Below are 27,768 nucleotides of genomic sequence, written 5' to 3'. Positions count from 1 at the left end.
TACAGCATTCTGAAGACACCAGAGAAGACACCAAAGTATGAGAGTCAACAGTCTAAAAACCATTCATTTTATAATACTTTTTATTTGATTAAAGAATTTGCCTTCTTTGTGTACAATGGAATGTTATATTCCCTATGTATTTTACAGGGTTACAAAACTTCTCTCATTTTAAATATTACCCCAAAAGTAATTTTAGAAAAAAAAGTTTTTGTGAAACTAAACTTCACTTTAAAAAAATCATATGGACAAGCAACTCTCAAACAAAACTGAATTAATAAGGTTTCTTGTCTACTTAACTACATGACAGATTTTTTTGTTCCAGTCCCCTTCCTCAAAAAAACCTTATGTGGAAACCAAGCTAGAGATAAGGATTCTTCCCTGATGCAGTTAAGGGAAAGGGAAAGGCCAGAAATTTCTTTGGCAAACAATTCCATCCATGGCCATTCGTGTGTGACTGCTCTGCTTCAATTACAGTACACTCTTTGCAGGGAAGGTCAGATGTTGTTCAGAGTGGGAGTCGTACTCTCCAACCAGCTGAAAGTGCAGGAAGTCATCTACTGTCATCTGTCTCTTCCCCCTGTCTGTGGCTGCAGCCTGGCAGCAACTCCACCAACTCCCAGTGCAATACTGGGTTAAAAGCCAACGCTGGGCTGGCTGATGTAGTCTTCTCCATTGAAGAAGTAATGGATGAGATGGGGCTGAGAAACAAGGGCTGAGAAACAACCATTACATGATGACACTAAACAGAAAAGGCTTAGGGGAGAAAAAGGAAGGATTTCAGACACAGGAACAGAAAGGCTGCTGAAAAAATGCTGGGCAGGCTAGAATGGAATATATCAATGCCTACACAGCAATATAATCAGCTGAATCTTGAAATGCTAAAAACTTGGTGGTGAAAAGGGAGGCTCCTTGATAGTTCAGGACCAATGGGATTGGCACAAAGACTCACTGAACCTACAGCCTCCAAAATCATAACCTCATGTCTGATAGAAAGGAAAAAACTGATGACACAGAGAACATTCAGAAAGAGGGAGGTGGTGAATCTCAGGAATGTGAATGGATTACAAAGACCATTAGCTATCATGTTTTAGCTGAAGTACCCAAAATATGGAGAATGGAAGGCTGGGTAGCACCAGCAGCAGACATGATTACCTGTGGGTGTGAAATCCCTAACTGGACATGACCATTCTCCTCCCAGACACCTTGAAGTGGGTGCTATACCATTTGAAAGCTGCTTCTCAGCTGTCTTTAATATTGACACAAGTGGGATTCACACTAGTGTTCTAAACCAGAGCAACAAGACTGCAAGGAAAACAGCCTGGCAAAGGAATGGAGGGATGAATAGATATAGGAAAAGGATAAGACATCCTTATCTTTTAACTTCTAGACCCCCTACCCCTCAAGCAGTTCACCTGCATAGTCCAGAAATCAAGAATGGATTAGATCAACCTGTTCCCGGAGTGCCAAATACAGTGCCTATATGCAGATGATCTCAGTGCTGGATTGGATATATAGAAAGAAAAAAAACTGAAGGTAAAGGAAAGGAGTATGAAAGATTAAAACCTTCTGCAGAGAAAACTTTTTAAAAACAAAGTATGAAATATATTTAGGCATTAAAATAAAAAACAACTTAGCTGATGGGGGACAAAGTGTTTAACTGGGGGCATTCTCTGGAGAGCTTGCTTTCCTGCTGGCCAGTAAAATCTGCCAAAGAAATCAGCAGCCTTTCCCTTTATGTTTGTGTCATTTCCTTGCCAGAGAATGTCTCTGTGACACTGAAACACTGAGGGTGAGTTGAGGGTCCTTGCGCTCAGAGAATCGTGCACTGTATTTGAAAAAAAGGGTCTCCAATGGCTTGCAGGTTTGGAAAAAATTCTTCAGCCACTGTTGGCTTCTTCTTTATTAATTTGAGAATTTTCCTTTTCGGTTCCCTCTTCTTGGTATTACAGAATTTCATACTTATCCACTAGGAAAGTGGTCTCTGTGGAAAACCTTACAGGGCTGTTTCCATCTACCTGGGTCACTTTGGTAACCTAGGAAAACAAACAGAGAGTAAGGTAAAGCAGAAGGACAGCGGGTCTTTAAGGTGCTGGCTAAATTCTCAGTACAGAACAGATCAAATCCCCTAAAGCAGTATTAAAAGTAACTCAGAAATACTAAAAAAGTTCAATTCACAACTGCAGCTCAAAGCATCACTCTTCCCCACCAACATGATTAATCTGCTCTCTAGATAGAAAAGACAACTGTTGGGATGACATGTAGAGTGGTATTAATATTAAGTAAAAGGTCCAGAATGAGTGGCCACTGCCCAGGCCCTGCCCTATAAAACCTATGAAAGTCATAGACATTCTATCAGGATGATCGATTAACATTTTGATCCAAAATGCAACATTCTAACAATTCAACATTATTTAATTTGCTCTCAGTCTCACTAAGTTGTTCTATCATATTCATTTTCTAGGTATGGCTGGGTCCTTCTCATGAGATTTCTTTTTATTTATTTTTTATTTAAACCTACTTTTTTTTTTTAGTATGTATTTATTTGGTTGCACTGGGTATTTAGTTGTGGCAGGCGGGCTCCTAGTTGTGGCATGCGAACTCTTAGTTGCGACATGCGTGTGGGATATAGCTCCCCGACCAGGGATCAAACCCAGGCCCCCTGCGTTGGGAGTTCGGAGTCCTAACCAGTGCACCACCAGGGAAGTCCTGAGATTTCTCTTTATTAATAATAATAGATGTCCAATTTAATGAACTACCTGTAACAATGGTGCGTGTAATGGCACCAACACAAAACTTAAACCACTGATTCATATTTTCTAGTGAGGTTCTGACAGAGCAATTATACTGTCCTGTTCTTCAAATGGTCAGTAACAGGAAAATGTCTTGGGTTCAACAATGTGCTCCCAATACTGATGGGGTTAAGCCAATAACTGAGATGGGGGGAGGGAGGGAGGGAGGGAGAGAGGGAGAGGGGGAGAGGGGGAGAGGGGGAGAGGGGGAGAGGGGGAGAGGGGGAGAGGGGGAGAGGGGGAGAGAGGGAGGGAGGGAGGGAGGGAGGGAGGGAGAACTGCTCTTTGGAATCATCCAACAGATGAAACTATAACTTCCCAAGCACTTTCAGGAGAGACAGAGAACATCTGGGAAGATAACCAGAATGACAAGCAAATCAACAAGTCCGAGGGGAAGATAACAATATAAACTCGGTGCTTATAATGCAACTTGAACGCTGGAAGAACAAAGAGTTAAAAATAATGATCTGAAGGACAGTTCACAGGGAAATCCCTGGCAGTCCAGTAGTTAGCACTCAGTGCTTTCACTGCCATGGGCCTGGGTTCAATCCCTGGTCAGGAAACTAAGATCCCACAAGGTGCATGGCACGGAATGAATGAATGAATGCATGAATGAATGAATGAATAAATAAATAAATAAATAAATAAACAGTTCACAGATTTCCCCTGCTTTGCCTGCCTACCTTAAGGACAAGGTTTACAACAGAATTGGCTTACGATTATCCGTATTAATGAAGGGAAGCTGTGACATAAAAGAACACAAAAACGGTATCTATTTGTATTAGAATCACCTTTTTTGGCAGTAATTTCGTCTTCCAAATAAACTTTCTTTCATTCCTTGGGATCAAACCAAGTGACAATATAGAAGGCATTACTAAGTCACGTGTTGAGTGTTTTGGCAAATGGATTTTAAGATACATGAGATTATTAAAAAAAGCAGGCAACTAAGAGATATGAGTCTTGTACAACCCATAAGTACTTTTATATGTAGTCATATTCAATTTCTTTACTTTGATCTAGAGAGGAAAACTGAGACAAAGCAGGTGAAGAACTGACCAAGATTACACAATGAGGCAGCAAAGGAATCCACGGGGGACATCAGCTTTTCTGATTTCTGCTCTGACCATGAAGTCATGTTGCCTATCAGGTATCCGTCCTACCACTTTCCCCATATAAGTTCTCTATTAAACAGGGGTACCTGTATGTTACAGTAATTTTTTTTGGAGATGAAGGAGACTTGAACAGGGAAGAAATCATTGGGCTGCCCAGCAATGCTGAACTCAAGGCTGCCACTCTTATTTTTGGCATCAATCACTGGCAGGCACCACTCCAAGGTATTTCGTCGACTGTCATGTCGATATTCGCCATCAATCTCACCAATCACCGGTGCGCCGACACCAGATCTGTCACAAGAAACATCCGTGTCAAGTTAGCTGTCCAGAGCTAGAAGAACTATGCCAAGGAAAACCAGCCCCAAATTTGATTGTGCTCCTCAAATTCTGACCACTTTTATATAGTCCTAGAAAAAATTAGACTCCCTGATAACTTCAAGGACCCTTAACCTTGGCCAAGGGTCTCATTAATTCCTTTTGTAGGTACAGATATATGCAACCATAAGTAATGGGCAAACATAGTCCTGGGCTGCTCCAACTTATGGACTAGATCTGGAGCTGGCAGGGGACTGAGACTGACAAATGTGTAAAGTGGGATGTATTTCCAAAAATACTGCACTAATGGTTTGCTGCCTTGTCATGATGGAAGTTTAACATAGTGTAGCTCTCTTCATAGATGCCAATGAGGGGAAAAACAGGTTGATAGTAACAGTGGGGGAGAACTTAAACACCATTATGTGGTTATTTAGAATGGAGATGAATTTGGACCTTTGAGAGGATGTTTTTAAAAGATTTTAGGGGCTTCCCTGGTGGCGCAGTGGTTGAGAGTCCACCTGCCGATGCAGGGGACATGGGTTCGTGCTCCAGTCCGGGAAGATCCCACATGCCGCGGAGCGGCTGGGCCCGTGAGCCATGGCCGCTGAGCCTGCGCGTCCGGAGCCTGCGCTCCGCAACGGGAGAGGCCACAACAGTGAGAGGCCCACGTACCACAAAAAAAAAAAAAAAAAGATTTTAGAAGGTTTTAAAACTTATTGTAGTTGATGCCAGTGGGTTTATTTGATTTGTAATCCAGTAACTGAACTTTTATTTGATAAGTGAAAGCACAATTACCCCTGGGCAAAATGTGAACGTGATGGGAAAGAGAGATATTACACAGTTGTCCTTAGTCTGCAAGAGAACCAGGGCTAGTCAGGACGCACTGTGCATCCCCGCACACGGCTGACAGGCAGTGCCAGCTACTCCTACACACTCTAAATTTACCATCTTTTAATTCACCAGTGACATCCAATGTTTGCATTAAAGGCAGGGTAAATAAGGGAGACAAAGAAAACTTTAAGGGTGATATAACACAATTAACTCTTCCCTATCAATTTTATGGTCCCAGTTGTATGTATGTTTCTTCCCTTTGCCCTTGTTCCAATTCTGATTCTGAGATCCTCTAATTTGATCAGTTCTAGACAATAGGGTAAAATGCTGTCTAAGGGTCTCTTCTGGAGACTATTGCAAAGTTGAACTAAGACACAGGAAACCACCATAACCACAATTATAGAGTAGATGGAGAGGCCTAAAACTTGTGGCATCCTAAAAATAGTCTAGTAAAATAAATCTTGACAAAATAAAACCCACACCTGTCACCAACGCCCAAGTCTCACAATGGTTCAAGGCAGCCATCTATTGTTCTGAAATAATAACCAAGCTGTGAAGAATAAGATGATTAGCCCATTAAAGGGGATACTGGTAATAAAGCATATTTTAAAAAATGGAAATAAGAATGACTAAAACCAGACCTGGCCATGTAAAGGCCTGAATCAAACTACAAATAAATTAGATTTAATTTTAATTCAAATTAAATTAAAATTAATTTGAACACAACTACAGATTAAATTAGAACCATTTTCTCTGTAATAATAACCAAGCAATTTAATAGTATAGACACACTAAGAATTCACTTACTGGGTATTCATAATTAAGCCCTGTACTTAATCATGGGGGTGCTGAAAGGCAGAGCAGAGAAGCAGGGATTCAATGGTGAAGCAATAATAGTTCAGTCACTAGAAATGCTAGTGAGGAGATAAAGTAGAGAGTATTTCCAGATGATCCTAGAAAGTAGGCCATTTAAGCACACATCAAAAACTTACAGAAAGTAAACTTCTGGGGGGGATGCATATTTTTGTTATCTTAATTGTGATGATGGTGCATACATGCCAAAACTTATCAAACTTTATAATTTAAATACGTGTAGTTTATCACGTCAACTATACCTCAATAAAGCTGTTAGAAAATTTACTGAAACTAATGTAGATATCTTGTTTCAGCAAGAATAGTACCCTTGAAAACATAATCTCATCTTTAGCTGAAAATTTAGAGAAGAAAGTGAAAAAGAAAACTTCAGTCTGTCAAACTCAATTCCTTTAAGAGTTGCAAAACAAAGCAGAGAAAGTCTGACTGAGAATTGGCTCCTCCTTCTGGAAACCTTCATTACTACATGAACAATCTGAAGACCAATATCTGAAAACACAGCCCTAGAACTATAACCAGCTTTGCTTGTTTGGCTTTAAAATCAGTAATATCCACTCCTTTAAAAGTGTACAGCTCAATGCATTGACAAATGTAGCCTGTAAGCACCATTACTATCAAGTCATAGAACATTTCCATCATCTCCAAAAGTTCCTTTGTGCTCCTCTGCAATCAAATGCTTGATTTCTGTTCCAAGAGTAATACCTTTTCAGAATGTCTTATAAGTGGCATCATATAGTAAGTATGCAGCCTTTTGTACCTGGTTTCTTTCACAATTGACCTTTATGAGAAACAAATATCTTAGAATGGATAGCCAGCTAAGTGCTGCCTCCAAAAGGAGTTCCAAAAGACTAGTTCTATAAGCTCGCTATAGAAAAAATGACTATGTGGGGTACTTACGGGAGTGGGATGGTGATAACCACATCATTCAGTTCTAAATTATCTTCTTGTAGCTCATATTCTATGTTGACATCACAACCATTTCCACTTTCTGAGGGCCAGCAATTAACTGAAGAGAAAAGCAAAGCAGGTATATTAGAACATTAGAAAAAGAATGGAGGAAAGTTAAGATGGCAAATCAAAACTGACAACTGCAGGCCTTAAACATCCTAGTGTAAACTACTAAAAATAATGGTTTCAAAATTAAAAGTGTTTAAAATTTAAGCTACTTATTACCAAAATACACTAAATATAGCACTGAGTCCATTCTGAAAGGTCATTTTGTGAAAAAGAATTGTGGCAATGAAGAAGGTACAAGCCAAGGCTATTTCTAGTTCTCAGTGCAGTCTAGCTTAGTAGGACTGGCCAGAGGCACTTACTTGTCAGTGGAATAAAAGACTCCTCTGTGGTTTGTAGTCTCCACTTCAGCACCCCAACGTCACTACTGACTGGAAATGACTTCTCTGGATTCTTCAAGCCAATTAGAGATTCTGCAGTGAAAAGTTTTTTATCCACATTTGGATGGGTCTGAAATGAGAAGGGAAAGAAAACTTCTGAGGTTCAGACATTATAAGACAGGAAATAAATTTCTTTTGGTCTTACATGGCCCATAATCTAAACATCTAAAACAGGGTGCCTAAAAAGTTCCAATTGTTTTTTATTTTGAAGAAAGATTTCCCTTCTTCAAAGACTTTTAAAGATTTAAGACATTTAAAAAATAGTAATAAAGTAATTTCAACTCTAAGCCGTTTTGTTTGTAAGTAACAAGTTAGTAACTTTGTAACTGAAAAAGTTAAAAGACCATTAACCAAGTCCTTTACAAAAATACTTCATAGGGAGCAGCCTGATGGTGAGGCCAAGCTTGCCAAATAGAAGACTAGGGTCAGACGTTGATCAGCTGGCTGGGTCACATAGCAGTCCTGGCCTTATACTAAAGAGACAGAAGAGGGAAAAGCTCTGTGGAAAGTTTAGCTGCAATTTTGCCTAAAAGTTGTTCAAACTCAGGCCAACTAAGATGGACTGATCTTTTTAAAAGAAGTCACATTAGGAGAAAAAAGGAAAAAGAAGTAACTTGTGGATAGCACACTACATAGACTTTATGAGCCAGCAAAGCTACTGTCAAATAATATAAGCACTACTTCCAAAAGACAACTGTGTGCTGGTTATGAGTGGAATAAAACGTAGACAAAACCACTTTCTTTGCTGAAAAGGCTTTGTTCTCATGACAAGAGATGTAGGATCAACCATCTAAATAAACTGTTAACAAGAACTGTAATAATATAAAGAAAGTCTCTTACACAGCCAGGTAGATGGAACATACATATTCATTTTAAGATTTTACGTACTTTTCAAATATACCATTAGATACTGCCCTTCAGCTAACAAAACAAGCACTGGCAGTTTATATAGCAGCAGAATGAGTAAGCTTAGTGTCATAACCTGCTTTAATAAAATACCTCCCGGGCTTCCCTGGTGGCGCAGTGGTTAAGAATCTGCCTGCCGGGACCTCCCTGGTGGCTCAGAAGATAGGAATCCGCCTGCCAATGCAGGGAACACAGGTTCGAGCCCCGGTCCGGGAAGATCCCACAGGCCGTGGAGCAGCTGGGCCCGTGAGCCATGGCCGCTGAGTCTGCGCATCCGGAGCCTGTGCTCCGCAATGGGAGAGGCCACAACAGTGAGACGCCCGCGTACCGCAAGAAAAAAAAAAAGAATCTGCCTGCCAATGCAGGGGACACGGGTTTGAGCCCCGGTCCAGGAAGATCCCACATGCCGCGGAGCAACTAAGCCTGTGCGCCACAACTACTGAGCCTACGCCCTAGAGCCCGTGAGCCACAACTACTGAGCCCGCATGCCACAACTACTGAAGTTCAGGCACCTAGAGCCTGTGCTCTGCAACAAGAGAAGCCACCTCAATGAGAACCCCGTGCACCACAACGAAGAATAGCCCCACTCACTGCAACTAGAGAAAGCCTGTGTGCAGCAACAAAGATTCAACGCAGCCAAAAATAAAATAAAATAAATAAATAAATTTAAAAATAAAATAAAATACCACCCTATTAAGTTTTAAAACTTTGTTTTTTAAATTATATTTCAAGCAATATCCTAAATGAATTTACTCTTTGCATAATAGTAACAAATATGCATCTCTTTGTACCTTTGTGAGTATGAAGTCATTTATTAGATTTCAAAATGACCTTTCACTCAATTCCAGTATTAAAAGGCCATACGAATACAGCTGCTGTCAGTCATTCCCAACTGGCTTGGGAAGGCATTTATCAATTCAAGGCTTCCACTGTAGGTAATAAATTAACTTCTCTCCTATGCATCTAGAATGGCACTAGTTATATAAGTTAAATAATCTTCTGTATTTAAATTAACTTCTTTCCTATGCATCTAGAATGGCACTAGTTATATAAGTTAAATAATCTTCTGTGTTCTATGGTTCATACAGGGAACTCCAGTTGAGAATGACTGTGTTAGGTAGACAAAAGCCTTAATACTCCCTTATCAAAAGCCTCTACACACCTGTAGCTGCACCCCTTTCTTGTCTTCATTTTCCACATGAAGACGAATTCGGCCAAATTTATCATCTGAGATCCTAAGCATGATCATGCCATGCAACTCCATATTCTGTAATCCTCCATCTCGTCCACAGGTTAGTGTGATCTTTTCCTCAATCTTCATGTGCACACTGTAGAGAAAGAATGATAAATCTGCTAAGACAGGTAAAAACCAGAACTCTCTTTCTCCGGGGTTTAATGGTGATTAGCCATAAGCAACTTATTTAAAGGTGCTGCAGCCATATGTATCAAAATTTAAAGCATTATATAAACTATCACATTTAGAATGGATAAACAACAAGGTCCTACTGTATAGCACAAGAAACTATATCCAATCTCCTGGGATAAACCATAATGGAAAAGAATATTAAAAAATAATGTGGGGACTTCCCTGGTGGCGCAGTGGTTAAGAATCCACCTGCCAACGCAGGGGATACGTGTTCGAGCCCTGGTCCGGGAAGATCCCGCATGCCGCAGAGCAACTAAGCCCGTGCACCACAACTACTGAGCCTGCACTCTAGAGCCCGCGAGCCACAACTACTGAGCCTGCATGCCACAACTACTGAAGCCTGCATGCCTAGAGCCGTGCTCTGCAACAAGAGAAGCCACTGCAATGAGAAGCCCGCACACCACAACGAAGAGTAGCCCCTGCTCGCCACAGCTAGAGAAAGCCCACGCGCAGCAATGAAGACCCAATGCAGCCAAAAATAAACAAATAAAATTTAAAATAAACAAAAATTAAAAAGAATGTGTATATATTATATATATTATGCATAACTGAGTCACTTTGCTGTACAGCAGAAATTAGCATAACATTATAAATCAACTATACTTCAATTAAAAAAAGAAAAACAACCTTTATCCCTAAAAAATAAAATAAAATAAAATAAAAGCATTACACCCTTTGGTTCAGCAAATCCTCATCCTACAGATAAATTCTCACCTGTGCAAAACAATGTAGTAAGTTATTCACTGAAGAATTGTTTGTAATAGCAAAAGTTTAGAGACAAATGTCCGTCAATAGGGGGACTACTTAAATACATAAAAGTATATCCACAAAAATGAATACTGGGCAATTAGGAAAAAAAAGAGGAACAATTGAAAAAGCTTTTTATTTGAAAAAAATTTCTAAAATTATAACAGAAATACATTTATACCCTTTTTATCTATTGTTAACATTTTATCCCATTTGTTTTATCATTTGCACACTCTCTCTATATAAATATATTTTACTTTTTTCCTTGAACCATTTACAGGCAGAACATATATACATCATGGCCCTTTATCCCTAAACATTTTCAGAGTGTATTTTGTAAGAACAGGATATTCTTTCACATAACCACAGTACTGTTATTAACGTCGTAAATTTACATTGACACAATACTTTAATCTACCATTCATATGCCAATTTTGTCAGTTGACCTAATAATGCCCCTTATAGTAGTACAAGATCCAGTCTAGGGTAAGGTACTGCATTTCTCTATAGCTTCAAATAAGGAAATTCTTGTCTTCGAAATAAGTGAAAAAAGCAATTGGAAATGTGTCTAGTATGCCACCACTAATGTATAAAAAGGAGAAATACAGAAATTGTACCATGTTTTTATTCATCTATACATAGACTATCCCTCTTGGAAGATTCACACAAAAACTAGTTAATACTGAGATTTCCCTGGCATCCAAGTGGTTAAGACTCCGCACTTCCACCGCAGGTGTACGAGTTCAATCCCTGGTTGGGGAGCTGAGATCCTGCATGCCATGAGGCGTGGCCAAAAAATTTTAAATTTTAAAAAATTTTTTAAAAATTAAAAAAAAACAAAAAACTAGTTAATACTAGTTGCCTCCAAAAAGAGAAACCTGCGTGGCTTGGGGGGAGGAAGAAGTTTTAGTTCAATACCCTTTGAACCTTTTGAATTTTGAACTATATGAATGTATAATCTAGTTTTCAAAATAAGTAAAATAAAAGGTGCTACTGCTACGGGCAATTATTAAGTACAATCTACCCATATTCCTTACTAAAACTATTTTTAGCTGGGTGAACTGCAGAGGCTTAAAAAGACTATTCTGGCATCCTACTTTGTTCTGTTCTAACCTCTAAGACTTCCCAGAAACAAAGGCATGAGACTCAAGACCACAGAGGAATGTATCTTAAGACAATGCAGGGTCTCATTTACCTTCACAAGCGTTTGCTCCATGCTCAAGAAGTATTTCATCATTCAGAAAAGAGTCTCAACTCCTCTCTAGTACATGACAGTCTCCAACATCTTATTAAAATAGTGTCAAGCCTCTGTCTCCCTCAAAGCAACTACTAGGAATAGCACAGGAGCTTTAGTGATTTAAGAGACTTATCCCGACGTAACCCTGTTCATTTCATACAGAATAAGACATACAACATACTCCTCTTTTATGCACACCTGATAGAGGTATCCTCCCAGACTCATCTTTCACTTGACCTCAAAACCATCAGTAACAGTAGAAGGTCTGGGCTTCAAAACAAGAAATCTGAGTCATGAATATGTGAACTTGATAACTACCACTTAAAAATGTTACCAAACAGTACCACAGTCCTAAGATAAGAGACAAATCAAAATGTTCTATACTGGGTTCAAATACTTAAAAGGCAAAAGATAATACATTATTTGCTACTAAAGATATTTATAAATTTTGTCCTCCTTAAAACTTAATTAGAAGGACTTCCCTGGTGGCGCAGTGGTTGAGAATCCGCCTGCCAATGCAGGGGACACGGGTTCAAGCCCTAGTCCGGGAAGATCCCACATGCCACGGAGCAACTAAGCCCATGTGCCACAACTACTGAGCCTGCGATCTAGAGTCTGCAAGCCACAACTACTGAGCCCGTGTGCCACAAATACTGAAGCCCAGGCGCCTAGAGCTCACGCTCCACAACAAGAGAAGCCTCCGCAATGAGAAGCCCGTGCACACAAACGAAGAGTAGCCCCCGCTCGACGCAATTAGAAGAAGCCCACGCGCAGCAATGAAGACCCAATGCAACCAAAAATAAACTAATTAAAATTAAGGGCTTCCCTGGTGGCGCAGTGGTTGAGAATCTGCCTGTTAATGCAGGGGACACGGGTTCGAGCCCTGGTCTGAGAGGATCCCACATGCCGTGGAGCAACTGAGCCCGTGAGCCACAACTGCTGAGCCTGCGCGTCTGGAGCCTGTGCTCCGCAACAAGAGAGGCCGCGATAGTCAGAGGCCCGCGCACTGCAATGAAGAGTGGCCCCCGCTTGCCACAACTAGAGAAAGCCCGCGCACAGAAACGAAGATGCAACACAGCAAAAATAAATTAATTAATTAAAAAAAAAGTAACCACTTTAAAAAAAATTAAAATTAAAAAAAATTAATTAGAAAAAGACATGCAAAAATATAGTATAGTGCTAATCATAACTCTAGCCCTCTAATTCCGCTCCATTTTAAGAGACAAAGTACACACTAGGCACAAAGAAAAGTTATTTTTGTTTAATTTAGCCACCACAGAGTTGATAGAAAGGTAAGTTCTAAACTTAATAGAAAACAGGTGGCTGAGAGCCCCCAATCATGTTTAAAGGGGGGAGGGGGAAGACCTCATGTTAATACCTAGAATGTACTTTCTTAAAAAAAATTTTATTTAAGTATAGCTGATTTACAATGTTGTGCTTAACTGCTGTACAGCAAAGTGACTCAGTTATACATATATATATTCTTTTTCATATTCTTTTCCATTATGGTTTATCACAGGATATTGACTATAGTTCTCTGTGCTATACAGTAGGAAGTGTTTTAAATCTGGAAAAATTAAGACACAAAAAGAATTTACAGTGCATTGAGATAATTTTTTTTTAACACTATGTGGTCTGTTCTTACTGAAAGAGTTACTACTTACCTCTCCATATTAATGGGTGGAGCATGCACTTTGGTTGCTTCAGAGGTACGCTTGCCCATACTGGAGGACATGATAGTTTCACCTTCAGATTTCAATTTGTCAACAAAGTTATCTACTTCCTTTCCTTTGGCTCCCAGTTTCAAAGCCTTGCTAGGGCCTGAAGGCCTAAGTGGAAGAACACACACATACACACAAAAATACACACATGATTTAAAAAGTGAAAAACTAATTAATAATTCTCTATCACTGAAGCTTTCCTTGAAGCTGTTCTTTAAGAGGAATGTGAATACCTCAAGGAAAAAACACAAGCTTCCTAGTGTTTAGTGGACTAGACTATTCCCTGCTCGAACTGACAGCTGGGTCACAATTAGCATATAAGCTTCAGGAATTCCCTGGTGGTCCAGTAGTTAGGACTCTGTGCTTCCACTGCAGGGGCCACAGGTTCATCCCTGGTTGGGGACTAAGATCATGTATGCCACAGGGGCACGGCCAGAACAAAACAACAAAACCCATATAAGCTTCAAGTACCCAAAGACCACAGGTATATACTTTCATAAGCATGTGTGATCTGATGAAAACTTTGTACCTTCTATCCAGATAAATATACCTGTGTACAAACGAACTTTTTCACATAATTTCAGGTAGTTCAGATTCTCCCTTAAATCCATTCATGAACAATAGATTAAAAATACATGTTCCTTAAACAGTTAAATATCCCCTCTTCTCCCAAAATAAGGCAACTCTCATAGGAAATTGAGATCATGTTATAATTTGTAAAAGAACTCTCTTTTACACAAAAGGAAAAAACACCACATTCAGATTTCTTCTTTATCCCCATATTATGCAGCCAAATTTAATATTATATCTTACTTCATCAAGTCACTTGTTATTTACAGTTTGCCTAAAAATCAGATATCACTCTGAGATACACACATACAGCCTTCATCTGCCATTCTAGGATTGCATTCTGGGTGATACACTGGATTATACCTGGCTGGTGCAGGTGCCACTTTTGGTTTATCAGTTTCAATGATGGTCTCTGTGATCATAGCAGCTGTGCTACCTCCAGACACTGTGGAGCTTCCAAATCCCCCAAATCCTGGTGCTTTTTTGCCCTGTCTCTCTGCATCTCTTCGGGCCTGCTGTAATTCTTTTGCTTTACGCCGCATCTCAGCCTTGGCTTCACGTTCTTGAGTCTACAAGAAGATACATACTTGGATGTAGCTTTGAGTACAGACTAGACTAGCAAATAAAAAAGGGAAAATCAGATAATGAAGCCTAAAAGAAAGATATACAAACCAGCTGTCCCAGAGAAGACCCTATTTACCTCTCTGACTGCTCTGAACACCTTCTCCTCATGAGAATCCATTTCTGTGAAGGTTCTGATCTGTGCCAGGTTAACATTCTCCCGGTATCCCAGGGCAACAATTTCATCAAATGCAAAAATCAAATCAAAACAGTGCTCAGATATTTCATTCTCTTCTAAGGCTCGGCAATATTCAGGAATCTAATCATGGAGAGCAATGGAAAAGAAAGATTTAGAATTTATCAGCAGTTTTGTTTTCCAGTTATCATCCTTTAAAATACACAAATTTCAATAAGCCTAAATCCCTTTATTAGCTCCTTCTGCTACTCTGTATTTTAAGCAAGTCTGTGGCATAAAGTCTTTTATGTGTGTGGCTACATCAACAAATCTTACCTGAAGAATATTATCTAAAAATATGGCCAAACAAGTGTCAGAACCACAAAGGCAGGTTAGAGTAACTGCTAGAGAAATGGTAAACAAAAGGGCAGTTCTCATATTCTCCTTTGTAATACTTACAGTCTAGGATACCCAGTAAGTGTCTGCTGAATGAATAGGAGCTGTAGCAATAAGATGCTGGGATGAGGGCTGGGGGCATAGAACATGCAAACTGATAAGCATCAGCTGCTTTGGGGGAAAAACAGTTTTACACAAAAAATTTAAAAACAAAAACTGTAACCCAATATTACAGGACTCTTACCACTCTTGAGAAGAGCCTTAGGGTCTCCAGATCTTCTAAGATGTTGCTGTTTTTGGTAGTGATCAGTACCATGTATAGTTTCTCCATAGGCTGGTAAACATATCTGACACTCTCTGTTTCAACAAATGTGTGTTGTTTTCCAGTGTTCATGAGCTTTGGAAAAGCTGCTAACAAGCCCTCAATCCGAGTTCGGGTCATCTCTACAAACTGTCGAGAAACAATAGCCTTTCCTGCTTTTGTGCAGACTGCTGCTGCCAACAGCACCTGCCGGGAACATATAAATAAGTACTAATTAATTATTTCTTTACATGTGTTTTCTCAGCATCCTCACATCTTCTGTAGAATGGTACACTCAGTTATTTAGTGATGTGACTACTATTAGAATGCTGACTTTCAAACTCTACTTCATTGCTCTTTTAATTATAGTATGTCATTCATAAAACAAAGCTAAAGTAGAGGAAAATGAAGCTATTACTCCTGTTTTTCAATAACATACCTAGAGAAAAACTTAGTAAAGAAATAATTTTTTCTAGGTCTACAAATACATTATGAATGGATCCCCTGTGACTCAAAACTGGGTTGCTCTCTGCTTTGGCAGACCCATAAAGAAGAGCTTAAACTTTTTCTAGGGAGAATAGAGATCTCCACAGCCAAAAGAGAGGTCTGATCAGGCAGACTGAAGATTTATACAAGGCCCCTGACCTTTCATTTCATTTTTACCTAGAATATGGAACCAATCTAGTGAGTCTAAATTTATCTTCTGCTCTTTGATTAACCGTCCCATCCCACACTATCTTACCTCCAGACATGCAAACAATCTGTAAAATGAAAAACTAAATGACTCAATGTTTCATACAGGTTTTGACACTGGGCAATGATCAAGACTAACAGTCTTTTTTTCAGAGTCTGGCATTTCATTAAACAAAATGAATAAAGCATCAAAGAAGAGAAGACCAAATGCCATTAGCAGAGTAGTAAGAATATTAAGTGCAGTGTTAATAGTCTCTTCAGTACAGGAACCCAAAAGTTCACAAGGACAAGGAACAAAAAGACTATTTACACATTTTGGAAGCCTCAATCCTGGGATACAACCTCTGAAATATCAACATCCTACTGGTCAGGCTTCTCAGCTTTACAGAAACCTGTCCTCTACGGGTGAGCAGCTTGAAGAAAAAACAAGTTAGTCAATTTGAATAAATATTCTCATAGTTTCAAAACAGCAAAACAGTTTTATAATAATTATAGGAGAACACAATGTCCTTATTCATCAAGGATAGGTCATTAGGGTATTTGGGATGTAATTACCATCACACTTATTTCCAAGCAGCTAGGTAAAAACAATTTATATCGAAAAAGTGTTTGATCTATATCCTGCACAAATAATTTCCCTCTACCAAAAAGATTTGTATTTTTACTGATTGAATTGCTTCCAATGAACATCAGGCAAATTTTCTCATGTGAAATCTCAAGAATAATGCTATCAATTGCTCTATTTCCCAAATAACAACTGCAAGTTTAGAAAGAAGCTCATTTAAGGGAGTTATACAATTTTATGTCCCTGAGTCTATCAACTCTATATTGAAACTTACCTTAATTATTCCAGCATAAAGTTACGTTGTATAGAATTAAAAAGTTTAAAAATAGAAAGTAGTTCTACATCATAAATAAATACTCTAAGGAAGAATCTTGTTTTGTAAGTTATATCCTTTTAAAAAGATAAAACACTTCAGACATACAGAGAGGTATAGAGTATAAAATTAGTTGGTTACTTCAAGAGTGGCAAACAAGCTAGCTTAAAAGTCCCAAAACAGTCACTTTCCCCAAAATATTTATAATTTTTTAAATAAATAGTTTGGTTTTTTTTTTTTAAAAAATGAACAGTTTTGTACTTAAGAAATGTATCTTTCACCATCACCAGCTGCTTGGGAGGTTTCTGCTACCACCCAGGCATGAGGGAAGAAGATATACTGAGGGGAGTAAAGGATCCCAATAAAAGAATAAAAATGCAACAAGGTTATGACCCATTCTTTTCAAAGGAAATCTCCCACCTCATGTCTTTAACTTTACTATTTTGTTGTTGTTGGCCACAGAATTTTATTTATTTCAGCTTTACTGAGGTAAAATTAACATATAAAAATGTGAGATATTTTAAGTGTACATCATGGTGATTCCATGTCTTTTTTTTTTTAAGTTTTTGGCCACACCCCACGGCATATGGGATCTTAGTTCCCCAACCAGGGACTGAACCCACGCCTTCTGCATTGGAAGGCAAAGTCTTAACCACTGGACCGCCAGGGAAGTCCCAGTGATTCCATGTCTTTAATTTCATTTTTTTCTTCTGGTTTTATTGAAATGTAATTGACATACAGCCCTGTAAAAGTTTAACATGTATAGCATAATGATTTGACTTACATACATCATGAAATTATTACCACATAAGTTTGGTGAACATCCATCATCTCATATAGATACAACATTAAAGAAATAGAAAAAAGGGAGCTCTCTGGCGTTCCAGTGGTTAGAGGACTCCATACTTTCACTGCCAAGGGCCTGGGTTCGATCGCTGGTCAGGGAACTAAGATCCCGCAAGCCGCACGGTGCAGCCAAAAAGAAATAGAAAAAAAATTTTTTTTCCTTCTGATGAGAACTTGTGACGTTACTCTCTTAACAACTTTCATATATAAGATACAGCAGTATTAGCTATATTTATCATACTGTTCAATGCATTCCTAGTACTTATTTATCTTATGACTGGAAGTTAGCACTTTTTGACTACCTTCATCCAGTTCTCCCTCCCCCCACCCCCGCCTCTGGTAACCACAAATCTGATCTCTTTTCTGTTTGTTTGTTTGTTTATTTTTAAAGTATGACTGACCTACAACACAATGTTAGTTCTGGTATACAACATAGTTATTTGATATTTCTATACATTTCAAAATGATCACCATGATAATCTAGTTACCATCTGTTACCATATAAAGATATTATATATAGAATATATGCCCCACACTGTCCCCCATCCATGTCTTTAAATTAATAGTGTGAGATAAAGAAAGATTTCTTCAAATAAGGGCAAGGACTCCTGTAATTTTTGGTACACACATAATGATAATACCTTAATCTCGAAAAAGAAGAAATTGACCTAAAATTATCACCAGGCAAGAGACTTAGAGACTTCTTTGAAGACTAAAACCAAATATACTCAAGAAATTTGATTTCACATTAATTTTTATCATATGATGTTCATGTTTCAACCAAACCATGCTTCAACCACTGCAAAAAAAGAAAGAAAAAGGTAGTTGCTGCTTTAGCTTATGAATGATAAGCAAGTATGTCTCTGTATTGGTTCACTAAAGCTTTGTATGACATGTACATCCAAATAAAGTAAGGTTTGCGGGATCTTAGTTCATCAACCAGGGATTGAACCCAGGCCCTCGACAATGAAAGCATGGAGTCCTAACCACCGGACCACCAGGGAATTCCCCAAAAATATTTCTTTTAAAATCAACTGTCATAATGTTATACCAATGGGTTAAAATTTCCAAAAGTATCAATATAATATATGAATTCAAAAAGTGTCAAATATCAAAAAACTCAACGTATAAAAGTTCTAAAAAACTGGTAATTCAAAAAGAAGACCTAGTGATGATGATGCTTGTGAAGAATTTGGATAAACTGTTTCATGAATATAAGAACAGAAAAAAGGAATTATTTCTCAATTAAAAATCTTATTTATGTAACTTTAACAATATGTATAAGTAAATTATTAAATACTTTAAGAACATATTTAACTATTTGTGCTATAGTCCTAAAAGTTTTATATTCTGAAAAGCTTTTCTTCTTAATATTCTCATCAGGTAAATGAGGAATTCCCTTATATTTGGGATCACCTCACATTGGTTTCTCCTTCTATGTGAATTAGACTATGTGAATTAGAAATAGTGTTCTAAATTTGTGAAGAACTAAGTTAATATACCAGGAAAATTAAATGACTGGAAGTGAGACAATTTGGATCCTACTTTTTGTTCTTCTATTTACTATCTGTCTGACTTAAGTTACGTTTCAACCTCTCTTAGCCTCAGTTTCCTCCCTGAGAATATGGAGCATCATCTGACTACCTCACAAGCTATTATGAGGATCAAATGAGTGTAATAAAAATGTAAGCCAAAGCTATACAACTTATGCCACAAAATATGTAAACGTAAAAGACACACACAATGTAAAACAGCACCATTATTAATAATAAACTTGCCAAGAAATGCATGTCATTAAAAAATTTGTCACTTCAAGGCAATGGACTTTTACTTTTATGGGTTTGGCAGTATTTTAATACTCAAATAATGCAAATGGACTCCCCACAAAATTTTACATATAATGTCAGAGAATTCATAGATCCTTTAGAGTAGTAATTCTCAAATGACCCATGGAGAATCACTTTATGCAGTGAGAAATATTACTAATAAATAGGAGCACATCATAAATTTAATACTTATAGAGCGCTCACTAAAAAAAAAAAAAAAAAAAAAAGGCCGAGAACCACAGTCCTAAGAAGTATGGTACCCCACCTTAGAATTTTATGAGGTTTTGAAGGAACAGAATAAGCCACAGTAAAGATACTAAGCACAGCACAATTTAAACATTTGAAGTCAAAAGTCTACTCAGAGGGGGCTTCCCTGGTGGCGCAGTGGTTGAGAGTCCACCTGCCGATGCAGGGGATGCGGGTTCGTGCCCCAGTCCGGGAGGGTCCCACGTGCCGCGGAGCGGCTGGGCCCGTGAGCCATGGCTGCTGAGGCTGCGCGCCCGGAGTCTGTGCTCCGCAACGGGAGAGGCCACAACAGTGAGAGGCCTGCGTACCGCAAAAATAAAAAGTCTACTCAGAGAAAGGACTGCTCAGACCAAACCTTCAGACCTATATAAATATGCTGATTTAATACAAAGCCCATGTCTAACATATCTAATAATAATAATAAGCCTGTTAGAAACAATGTTTGTATGTTTCAGGGTAGTTCTTAGGCAGCTGGAATTTAAAACACCTCCATACCATACAGAGTTTAGGTAAAAATTAACATCAAGGCAACATGAAAGGGAAATTAAAGGCAACCTGGAACCAGAAAGATGTATGCAATGTAGAGGGGCAATTCACCCACTTTGCTTTATTGATTGGGCATGGTCAAAGGCTAATGTTAGGCAGTGGCAATCTCCATTTTAGCAGTATTACTATAAGAATTAACTAAATAATTATTTATTGGACACCTACTACACACACTAGATGCCCTCTGGGAATACTATGAGGAAATCAGTAAGACTGGCATTCTTCTCTTAAGAAATCTAGTAAGATCTCAAAAGTTCGCATCCCCCAAAAACTAAATTTTTTTGTAATTATGTATAGTGATGAATGTTAACTGGACTTATTTTAGTGATCATTTCACAATACATACAAATATCAAATTACTGATATTGTTGTACACGTGAAAGTAATATGCTATATGTCGATTATAACTCAAAAAAAAGGCAGCAGCAGGCTAATAGGGATAAGACACAAACATAAATAACTGTAATACTAGGCAGAATATGTTAAGTAATGCACTATAGGAATTCAGAGGAAGAAATTACTTCTAGCTCACAAGATCACTGATGACTTGATGGAAGAAAGAGCATTTAAATTATGCTTTGATGAATCAGGGAATTTGAGTATGTAAAGATGAAGAAACAGTAGGGTAAAATAGTAGGTACCAAGCAGAACTCTGGGACTCTCTTTGAGACATTCCACTATACAGATATAAGCAGAATAAGGCTCCCAAAGTAGGACCAAAGTGCCCAACACTAAGCATAACTCTAAACCTCAAGACACCACAATCGCAGGATCCACAAAGCTGACAAAGGTTTCTATTCACTGTTATCCATGTTAATAACACAGTTATTAACATGGCTGGAAGGTATGGTTAGCTCGAAACAAGATAAATTTAACCTACCCTAAATTAGCATTCATCTTAAATGCCTTTAAATAATTAAGCTTCCCTTCACATAAGTGTTTACCAATTATTAAAAAATAGTATATACTAAAAGGTAGGTTAATTTTTCCTACTGTAATTTGATCTGATTTTCTTTGGGGAAGAGTGAATAAGTATGATTCTCTATACAGTTATTATACTTGTTTTTTACATTTTTGGAAAAGAGCATTTAGACCTAAAACAAACTTTCAAGAGCCCTTGATCGCTTTATAGATACAAAAACTGAGGGTCCAGAAGTTATGCAGATGCTCTCTTCAGGACTGTTTAAAAAAACAAAATAAAATTTCCCATTAGGTTACACTTTGTCAGACAACTTTTCTCTAATACTTAAAATGCTTTGAATATATTGTCATTTGTTTTTGTATTAAATAACAACACTCTGCTACCCAGCTTTAACTACATGGATCAGAAAGTTCCTTGAGTAAAGAAACCTGGAGAATTAGGTTTCTGTTCTGCCTCTGCCACTAATTATGTTACCTTGGATGTCACTTAATTGTTTCTTGAAATATCCCTAAAATAGAGGTTAGGGACTTCCCTGGTGGTGCAGCGGTTAAGAATCTGCCTGCCAATGCAGGGGACAGAGGTTCAAGCCCTGGTCCGGGAAGATCCCACATGCCATGGAGCAACTAAGCCTGTGCGCCACAACTACTGAGCCTGTGCTCTACAGCCCGCAAGACACAACTACTGAGCCTGCGTGCCCGAAAGCCTGCGCTCCAGAACAAGAGAAGCCACCGCAATGAGAAGCCCGTGCACTACAATGAAGAGTAGCCCCTGCCTACCACAACTAGAGAAAGCCTGCGTGCTGCAACGAAGACCCAAGGCAGCCAAAAATAAATTAATAAATTAATTTCAAAAATAAATTAAAAAAGAGGTTAGTTTATGTGAAAATAGAGGTTAGTTTATGTGAAAGTGCCTTTGCACCTTTAAGATTCTATAAGTGTAAGCATCTGAAAACTTTACAGCAACAGAAAATGTGCAATACCTCCATTTCACACCCACTGCTCCAGTGGTAACTATCAATACTTTGGGTTTTTTGGGTTTTTTATTGGTGCGCGGGCTTCTCTCTAGTTGTGGCATGTGGGTTTTCTCTCTCTAGTTGTGGCACGGGCTCCAGTGTGCCTGGGCTCTGTACTTGTGGCCCATGGGTTCCACGGCTCATGGGCTCTGTAATTTGTGGCACGCAGACTCTCTAGTTGAGGCGCATGAGGTCAGTAGTTGTGGCACATGGGCTTAGTTGCCCCGTGGCATGTGGGATCTTAGCTCCCTGACCAGGGATCAAACCCACGTCCCCTGCATTGGAAGGCGGATTCTTACCACTGGACCACCAAGGAAGTCCCACTATCAATACTTTGGAACCATACTTTACATTAATATTAAGCTGCCAGAAGGCAAACTGCCTAACCAAAACAAATCATGTGTGTGTATAGTATATGTGTGTCAGATAGCTGCCATATCATCCCTTCATCCTCACTAGTGATAGAGGTCCAAGCATAACAGGTAGTAATTCAGCATAAATACGCATAATTCCCTAAAGAAAAAAAGTCAAGGACTTCCTTGAACCTCTAAATGCTTCAGTATTCCTCACTTCCAGAATTAGCCAGTCACTTTGTTCCTCGTAATTCACTGTAATGATGATATATATATAATTCATGATCATATTAAGGCCAGCTTCTACAACTGTCATAGAGGACCATTTCATCTTTCTTGTATGCATGAAGTGATTACAGATAAAATCAAATCGGGGGAAGATTACAATAAAATACAGAGTACATACAAAACCAAAACCTGAAGTTACTCAGTGAGAGTTTTAAGCTCATCACAAGTTTCTGTTCTAAAACAAAAACCTGTAGAGTATAAAAATAAAAGGACAGGGCTTCCCTGGTGGCGCAGTGGTTGAGAGTCCGCCTGCCGATGCAGGGGACACGGGTTCGTGCCCCGGTCCGGGAAGATCCCACATGCCGCGGAGCGGCTAGGCCCGTGAGCCATGGCCACTGAGCCTGAGCGTCCAGAGCCTGTGCTCCGCAACGAGAGAGGCCACAACAGTGAGAGGCCCGCATACCGCAAAAAAAAAAAAAAAATTTTTTTAAATAAATAAATAAAAGGACATTGTTCTCAGTTTCTGCAGTGTACCTTCTATTTGGAGAATAAATAAGATGGTAAATCAAAAGAAACTCAAGAAAATCATTTTCATTCTTCACTCTCCTCTCAAACAACAATCAAAAAAATACATAAAGAATACAATAGCTGTGCAGCTGCTGTATTGTATATGAAAAAGAAAAAGAAAAAAGAAAAACCAAAACAATAATAACTCCCTAACTGGGAACTGTTATTACTGTGTAGGATTTCAGTCTCCCCCCGCCCCCATCATGTGTAGACCAGCCATACAAACCCAAATCTAGCTTTCTAATAACTAATGACTCTTGGAAACTGAACATATTGTGATCATTTATATTTAATGTGATCACTACAGTAAATTTACTCATTGCCTATACTTAGTAAATAAGAAGAGAACAGCACTCTGTAGATAAGTAAAGATTTTACAGATTAGGGCTACCATGAGACTTAATATCAAGTTCATTCAAATATAAGTTTACTAAGAAAAAGAACTGACTATAATGATATCTGACAAGTGTTAAGAAAATAAGAACACGTTCTCATTAATTTGCAGAAAGCTGGAAAAAAAGATCAAATCAAAAGATGTTTTTTTTGTACTTCATTTTATAACAAAGTCATCATAGGCCATTTGTTTTTCCATTTGTTCATTTATTTCTCTAGAAGGACTTTGTAGTGTAGGACATTTTGCACCAACTTCAGTAACTAAAGCTAAGGGAAATTTATTTTTCAAAAATCAACATTTACATACTGATATCTACAACTTACCCTAAAGCGCATTTTAAAAAAAAAGATGGCTACAGGGATGAATGGATCATTAGATGCGTGATAAAGCAAGAATAGTGAAATGTTAATTACAGAATCTAGCTGGTGGTTACATGGGGTGTTCACTGTAAAGCTCTTTCAACTTTCCTACATGTTTGAAAATTTTATAATAAAATGTTGAAGAAAAATCAACTTTCAGAAGTTTGGATACAACTTTTAGATCCAAGAAATCTTACAAAATGTTACCCTATTTGGACCTTTCTTTGTCCAGGGATCTCTTTGTAAAGGAATAGAACCCGAAAACATTACACAGAAAAATACTTAATAATGTCTTACAGAATGTACTGAGATAAGTTGTTATCCAGAGTACACAAATCTGTAGGTATCTGGATCATGCCAAGTCCCAAGTAATTCAGAAACACATACATATTTAAACATGACACAACTGTATGTATATGCACACATGTCCAAATAACATGGAAAATTTATATTTTTATATTTACCACTCAACATCTAGGGCTCTACCATCCCTCTGGTTATCTATGAATTAAAAATCATACTAGGAAAAAAAATAGTATGAGGTTCCAAGAACTTTTCAACAAACAAGGTTTTTGTAAAGATTAATCTATATTTCGTTTATATAATACAAGACTTTAATTTTGCTTTTAATATTACAATATACTCTGAAATGCACTATAGGTACATCCAGGATGTATAAAGGAAGTAGTTTAAAAATCACTACCCAAATACTAAGCCTCCTAGTGGAAACGAAGAAAGGAGTTTTGGGAAATTTTACATCCAACATAAAAGTTTTATGAGGTAAACCTACCTGATGCAATTTATATGCCTGAAGCTGAAGAAAACCTTTCAGTGGTTTAAAGCCCAAGCATGAATCCCCCCCCACCAACCAAGTTCTCATCTAAAAAGGTCGTGAACAGAACTTAATGATTGGCACCAAATTATACTGTCATCTCTGAAGTGTGTAGGAAGATGCTTTAAATCAAATTAATAATCTATTGACAAAAATAGAATTAAAAAAAAAGACTGTCCTTCAAAAGACTGAAGGGCATAAAGTGCACTTAAAAAAATTACTAGCTTGTTTGGAACCAAAAAATTTCTCCTACTTCATAAATATCCACAAATCGACGTGAGAAAGAAAGAGGCAGTGGAGTGAGCACTGTTGTGTCCCATCTCGCACCCACGTTAATTTTAACAGTAGATGAGAACACAAAGATAATGCAACTAAAGGCAAGTGACAGGTCCCAGAGTATAAACTCCTCCTCCCTCCTGTGAGATATCTGATTACAATATGCCACATTCACATTTCACTTCACCAGAACGACAAGCTCCCTGAAGGCAGAAAGCCTGTGATATCGATAACTCGGCTCACATTTTCCCAATGCTCTTATACACAGTGTACACTCAATCACACTGACAAATGGACCCACCTAAGATCTACAGAAGTAGGAGGCAGGTTTCTGGGACACCTGGGTCCTACAAATTAGGGACAAATTAGTGTCAGAAGTTATTCCTTCCTGTTCTATGCCTCCTTTCGAACTTTCCTCTATTTGTCCTTTTCAAACAAACTAAAGAAAAAGTCCTGAACGCTAATGGGTTTAGATTTCAAACTTCAACGGCCTACGGAACACCGGGGATGAGAGGTGAGCTTTTTACAAAAGGAAGAGAACCCTCGAGAGGCCCAGCTTGCTGCGCCTAGGTGCCCACGGAACCTGCTGGGCACTAGCGCCCACGTCCACAGCGTGGGGTCCAAGGGACATCACTAAGAGGTTCTTGCAGAGCAACAACCCTGGGCCCGTTTTCGGGCCCGGGTCCCGGCAGAGGAGGGTGCCCAGCTGGTTGCGGGGGAGGGGTGTGGGCGCGACCACAGAGGGACTGGAGTCAGGTCCCTCGGATCTCCCGGGAGGTCGAGCACAGGGTGCGGAAGGCCACCCTGCTCCCAGAGCCCGGGGGAAGCGCCCAGCTCCGGGCCCTCGGGGCGGGGCTCCGCTGGCCCCAGCACAGGCCGGCAGCAGGGAGAGCGGTCGAGCAAGGCCGGGACCCGGGAGTTGGGCCCGGCCCGGGTCTTACCATGGCGACGGCGGTGGTGGGTCGCACCCGAGCTCCGGCGCCACTGCAGCTAGGGCTGGGGTCGGGGGAAGGGGAGCACCGGCCGCTCCGGACCTACTGCCCCCCTGACAGGAGCACCGGGCGCTTCGCCTCTTGCCAAGATGGCGGCCTCGAGCCACGTCTCCAACCGGAAACGGCACGGGTCAAAGGGCGGGGGGCGGGGCGCCGTGGGGTGGGAAGACTGTGCGCGCAGGCTGAGACGCTGGCTGTGTCTGGCAGGCCACCGGACTCGACCACCAGGGTGGAACCGGTGGCTTCTGTACTTTCCCTGTTCGTCAGTGCCTTCGTTTAATTTGCGACGTCTCTTGCAGTTTATAAAGCTCTCACAGCCACTCTATTATTTGATATACAAAATAACTGTTGTTCATAAGGGACTAGTAGCCAGAATATATAAAGAACTCTTAAAATTCAACAATAGAAAGACAAAAAATCCAATCTTAAAATGGCCAAAATAGCCATTCTCTAAAGAAGATATACAAATGAATAATAAGCACATAAAAAGATGCTCAACATCTTTAATCCTTAGGGAACTGCAAATCAAAACCCTGCTTCATACCCACTAGGATGGCTGTAATAATAAGTGTTGATGAGAATGTGGAGAAATTAGAACCCTCATACACTGTTGGTGGGATCGTGAACTAGTGCAGCTGCTTTGGGAAGCAGTTTGGCAGTTCCTCAAAAAGTTAAACATGGAGTTACCATGTGACCCAGCAATTCCACTCCTAGGTGTATATGCAAGAGAATTAAAAGCATACATTCACACAGAGATTTGTACACTAATGTTCATACAAGCATTATTCATAATGGCCAAAAAATGGAAACATTCCAAGTGTCCATAACAAAATGTAGTATATCTACATAATGAACTATTAGTCACAAAAAGGAATAAAGTATTGATATATGATACAACATGGATGAACCTTGAAAATATTATGTTAAGTGAAAAATGCTGGTCACAGAAGACCACACTTTGTATGACTCCATTTATATGAAACATCTGGAGTAGACAAATCCATTGAGACAAGAAGTAGGGCTGCAAGGGACTGGGGGAGGGGAGAAATAAGGAATGAGTTTTGGTTTTTGGAGTGATGAAAATGTTCTGGAATTAGAAGTGGTGGTTACACAACCTCGTGAAATACTAAAAACCACTGAATTGTACACTTTAAAAGGGTAGCTTTTTATGGTAAATTATATCTTTTTTTCAAAAAACTGTGTAGGAAGCAGGGCAGTTACTGTGCTTATGTCCATTTTGTAAATGAAGAAAATGATGACAAGTTTAAGAAATGTACCCAAACTTCTAGTTCTATAATGGAAACAAGTTTCAAATCTGGTCTTCTGATTGTATGGGTAGTCTTCCATGCCAAACGTCAGACTTTTCAGATTATAAGTGATTCAGCAGTTCTTCCCCACATTATTTTATGCCATGTTAGTGGCTCAACTGTTTATCCCTTATTGC

The 27,768-nt window shown here is 39.0% G+C and overlaps 1 protein-coding gene across 1 annotated transcript; it reads right to left on the bottom strand.

Moving 5' to 3' along the window:
• Nucleotides 1-62: 62 nt before the first annotated feature.
• On the bottom strand, nt 63-26,426 carry ARCN1 (archain 1). Its single transcript, XM_030838574.2, has 10 exons — nt 26,274-26,426; nt 15,298-15,561; nt 14,622-14,801; nt 14,285-14,490; nt 13,295-13,459; nt 9,383-9,548; nt 7,237-7,384; nt 6,818-6,926; nt 3,988-4,192; nt 63-2,033 (listed from the first exon to the last, which is right to left on the bottom strand). Exons 1-10 carry the CDS (start codon nt 26,274-26,276, stop codon nt 1,944-1,946), a joined length of 1,536 nt encoding a protein of 511 aa, XP_030694434.1. The 5' UTR covers nt 26,277-26,426; the 3' UTR covers nt 63-1,943.
• Nucleotides 26,427-27,768: the final 1,342 nt, after the last annotated feature.

Source organism: Globicephala melas, chromosome 8 (assembly GCF_963455315.2).
Source record: "Globicephala melas chromosome 8, mGloMel1.2, whole genome shotgun sequence".
Lineage (NCBI taxonomy): Eukaryota > Metazoa > Chordata > Mammalia > Artiodactyla > Delphinidae > Globicephala > Globicephala melas.
The sequence above is the reverse complement of the archived record's forward strand: the minus strand, read 5'-3'. Positions and strand labels throughout refer to the sequence as shown.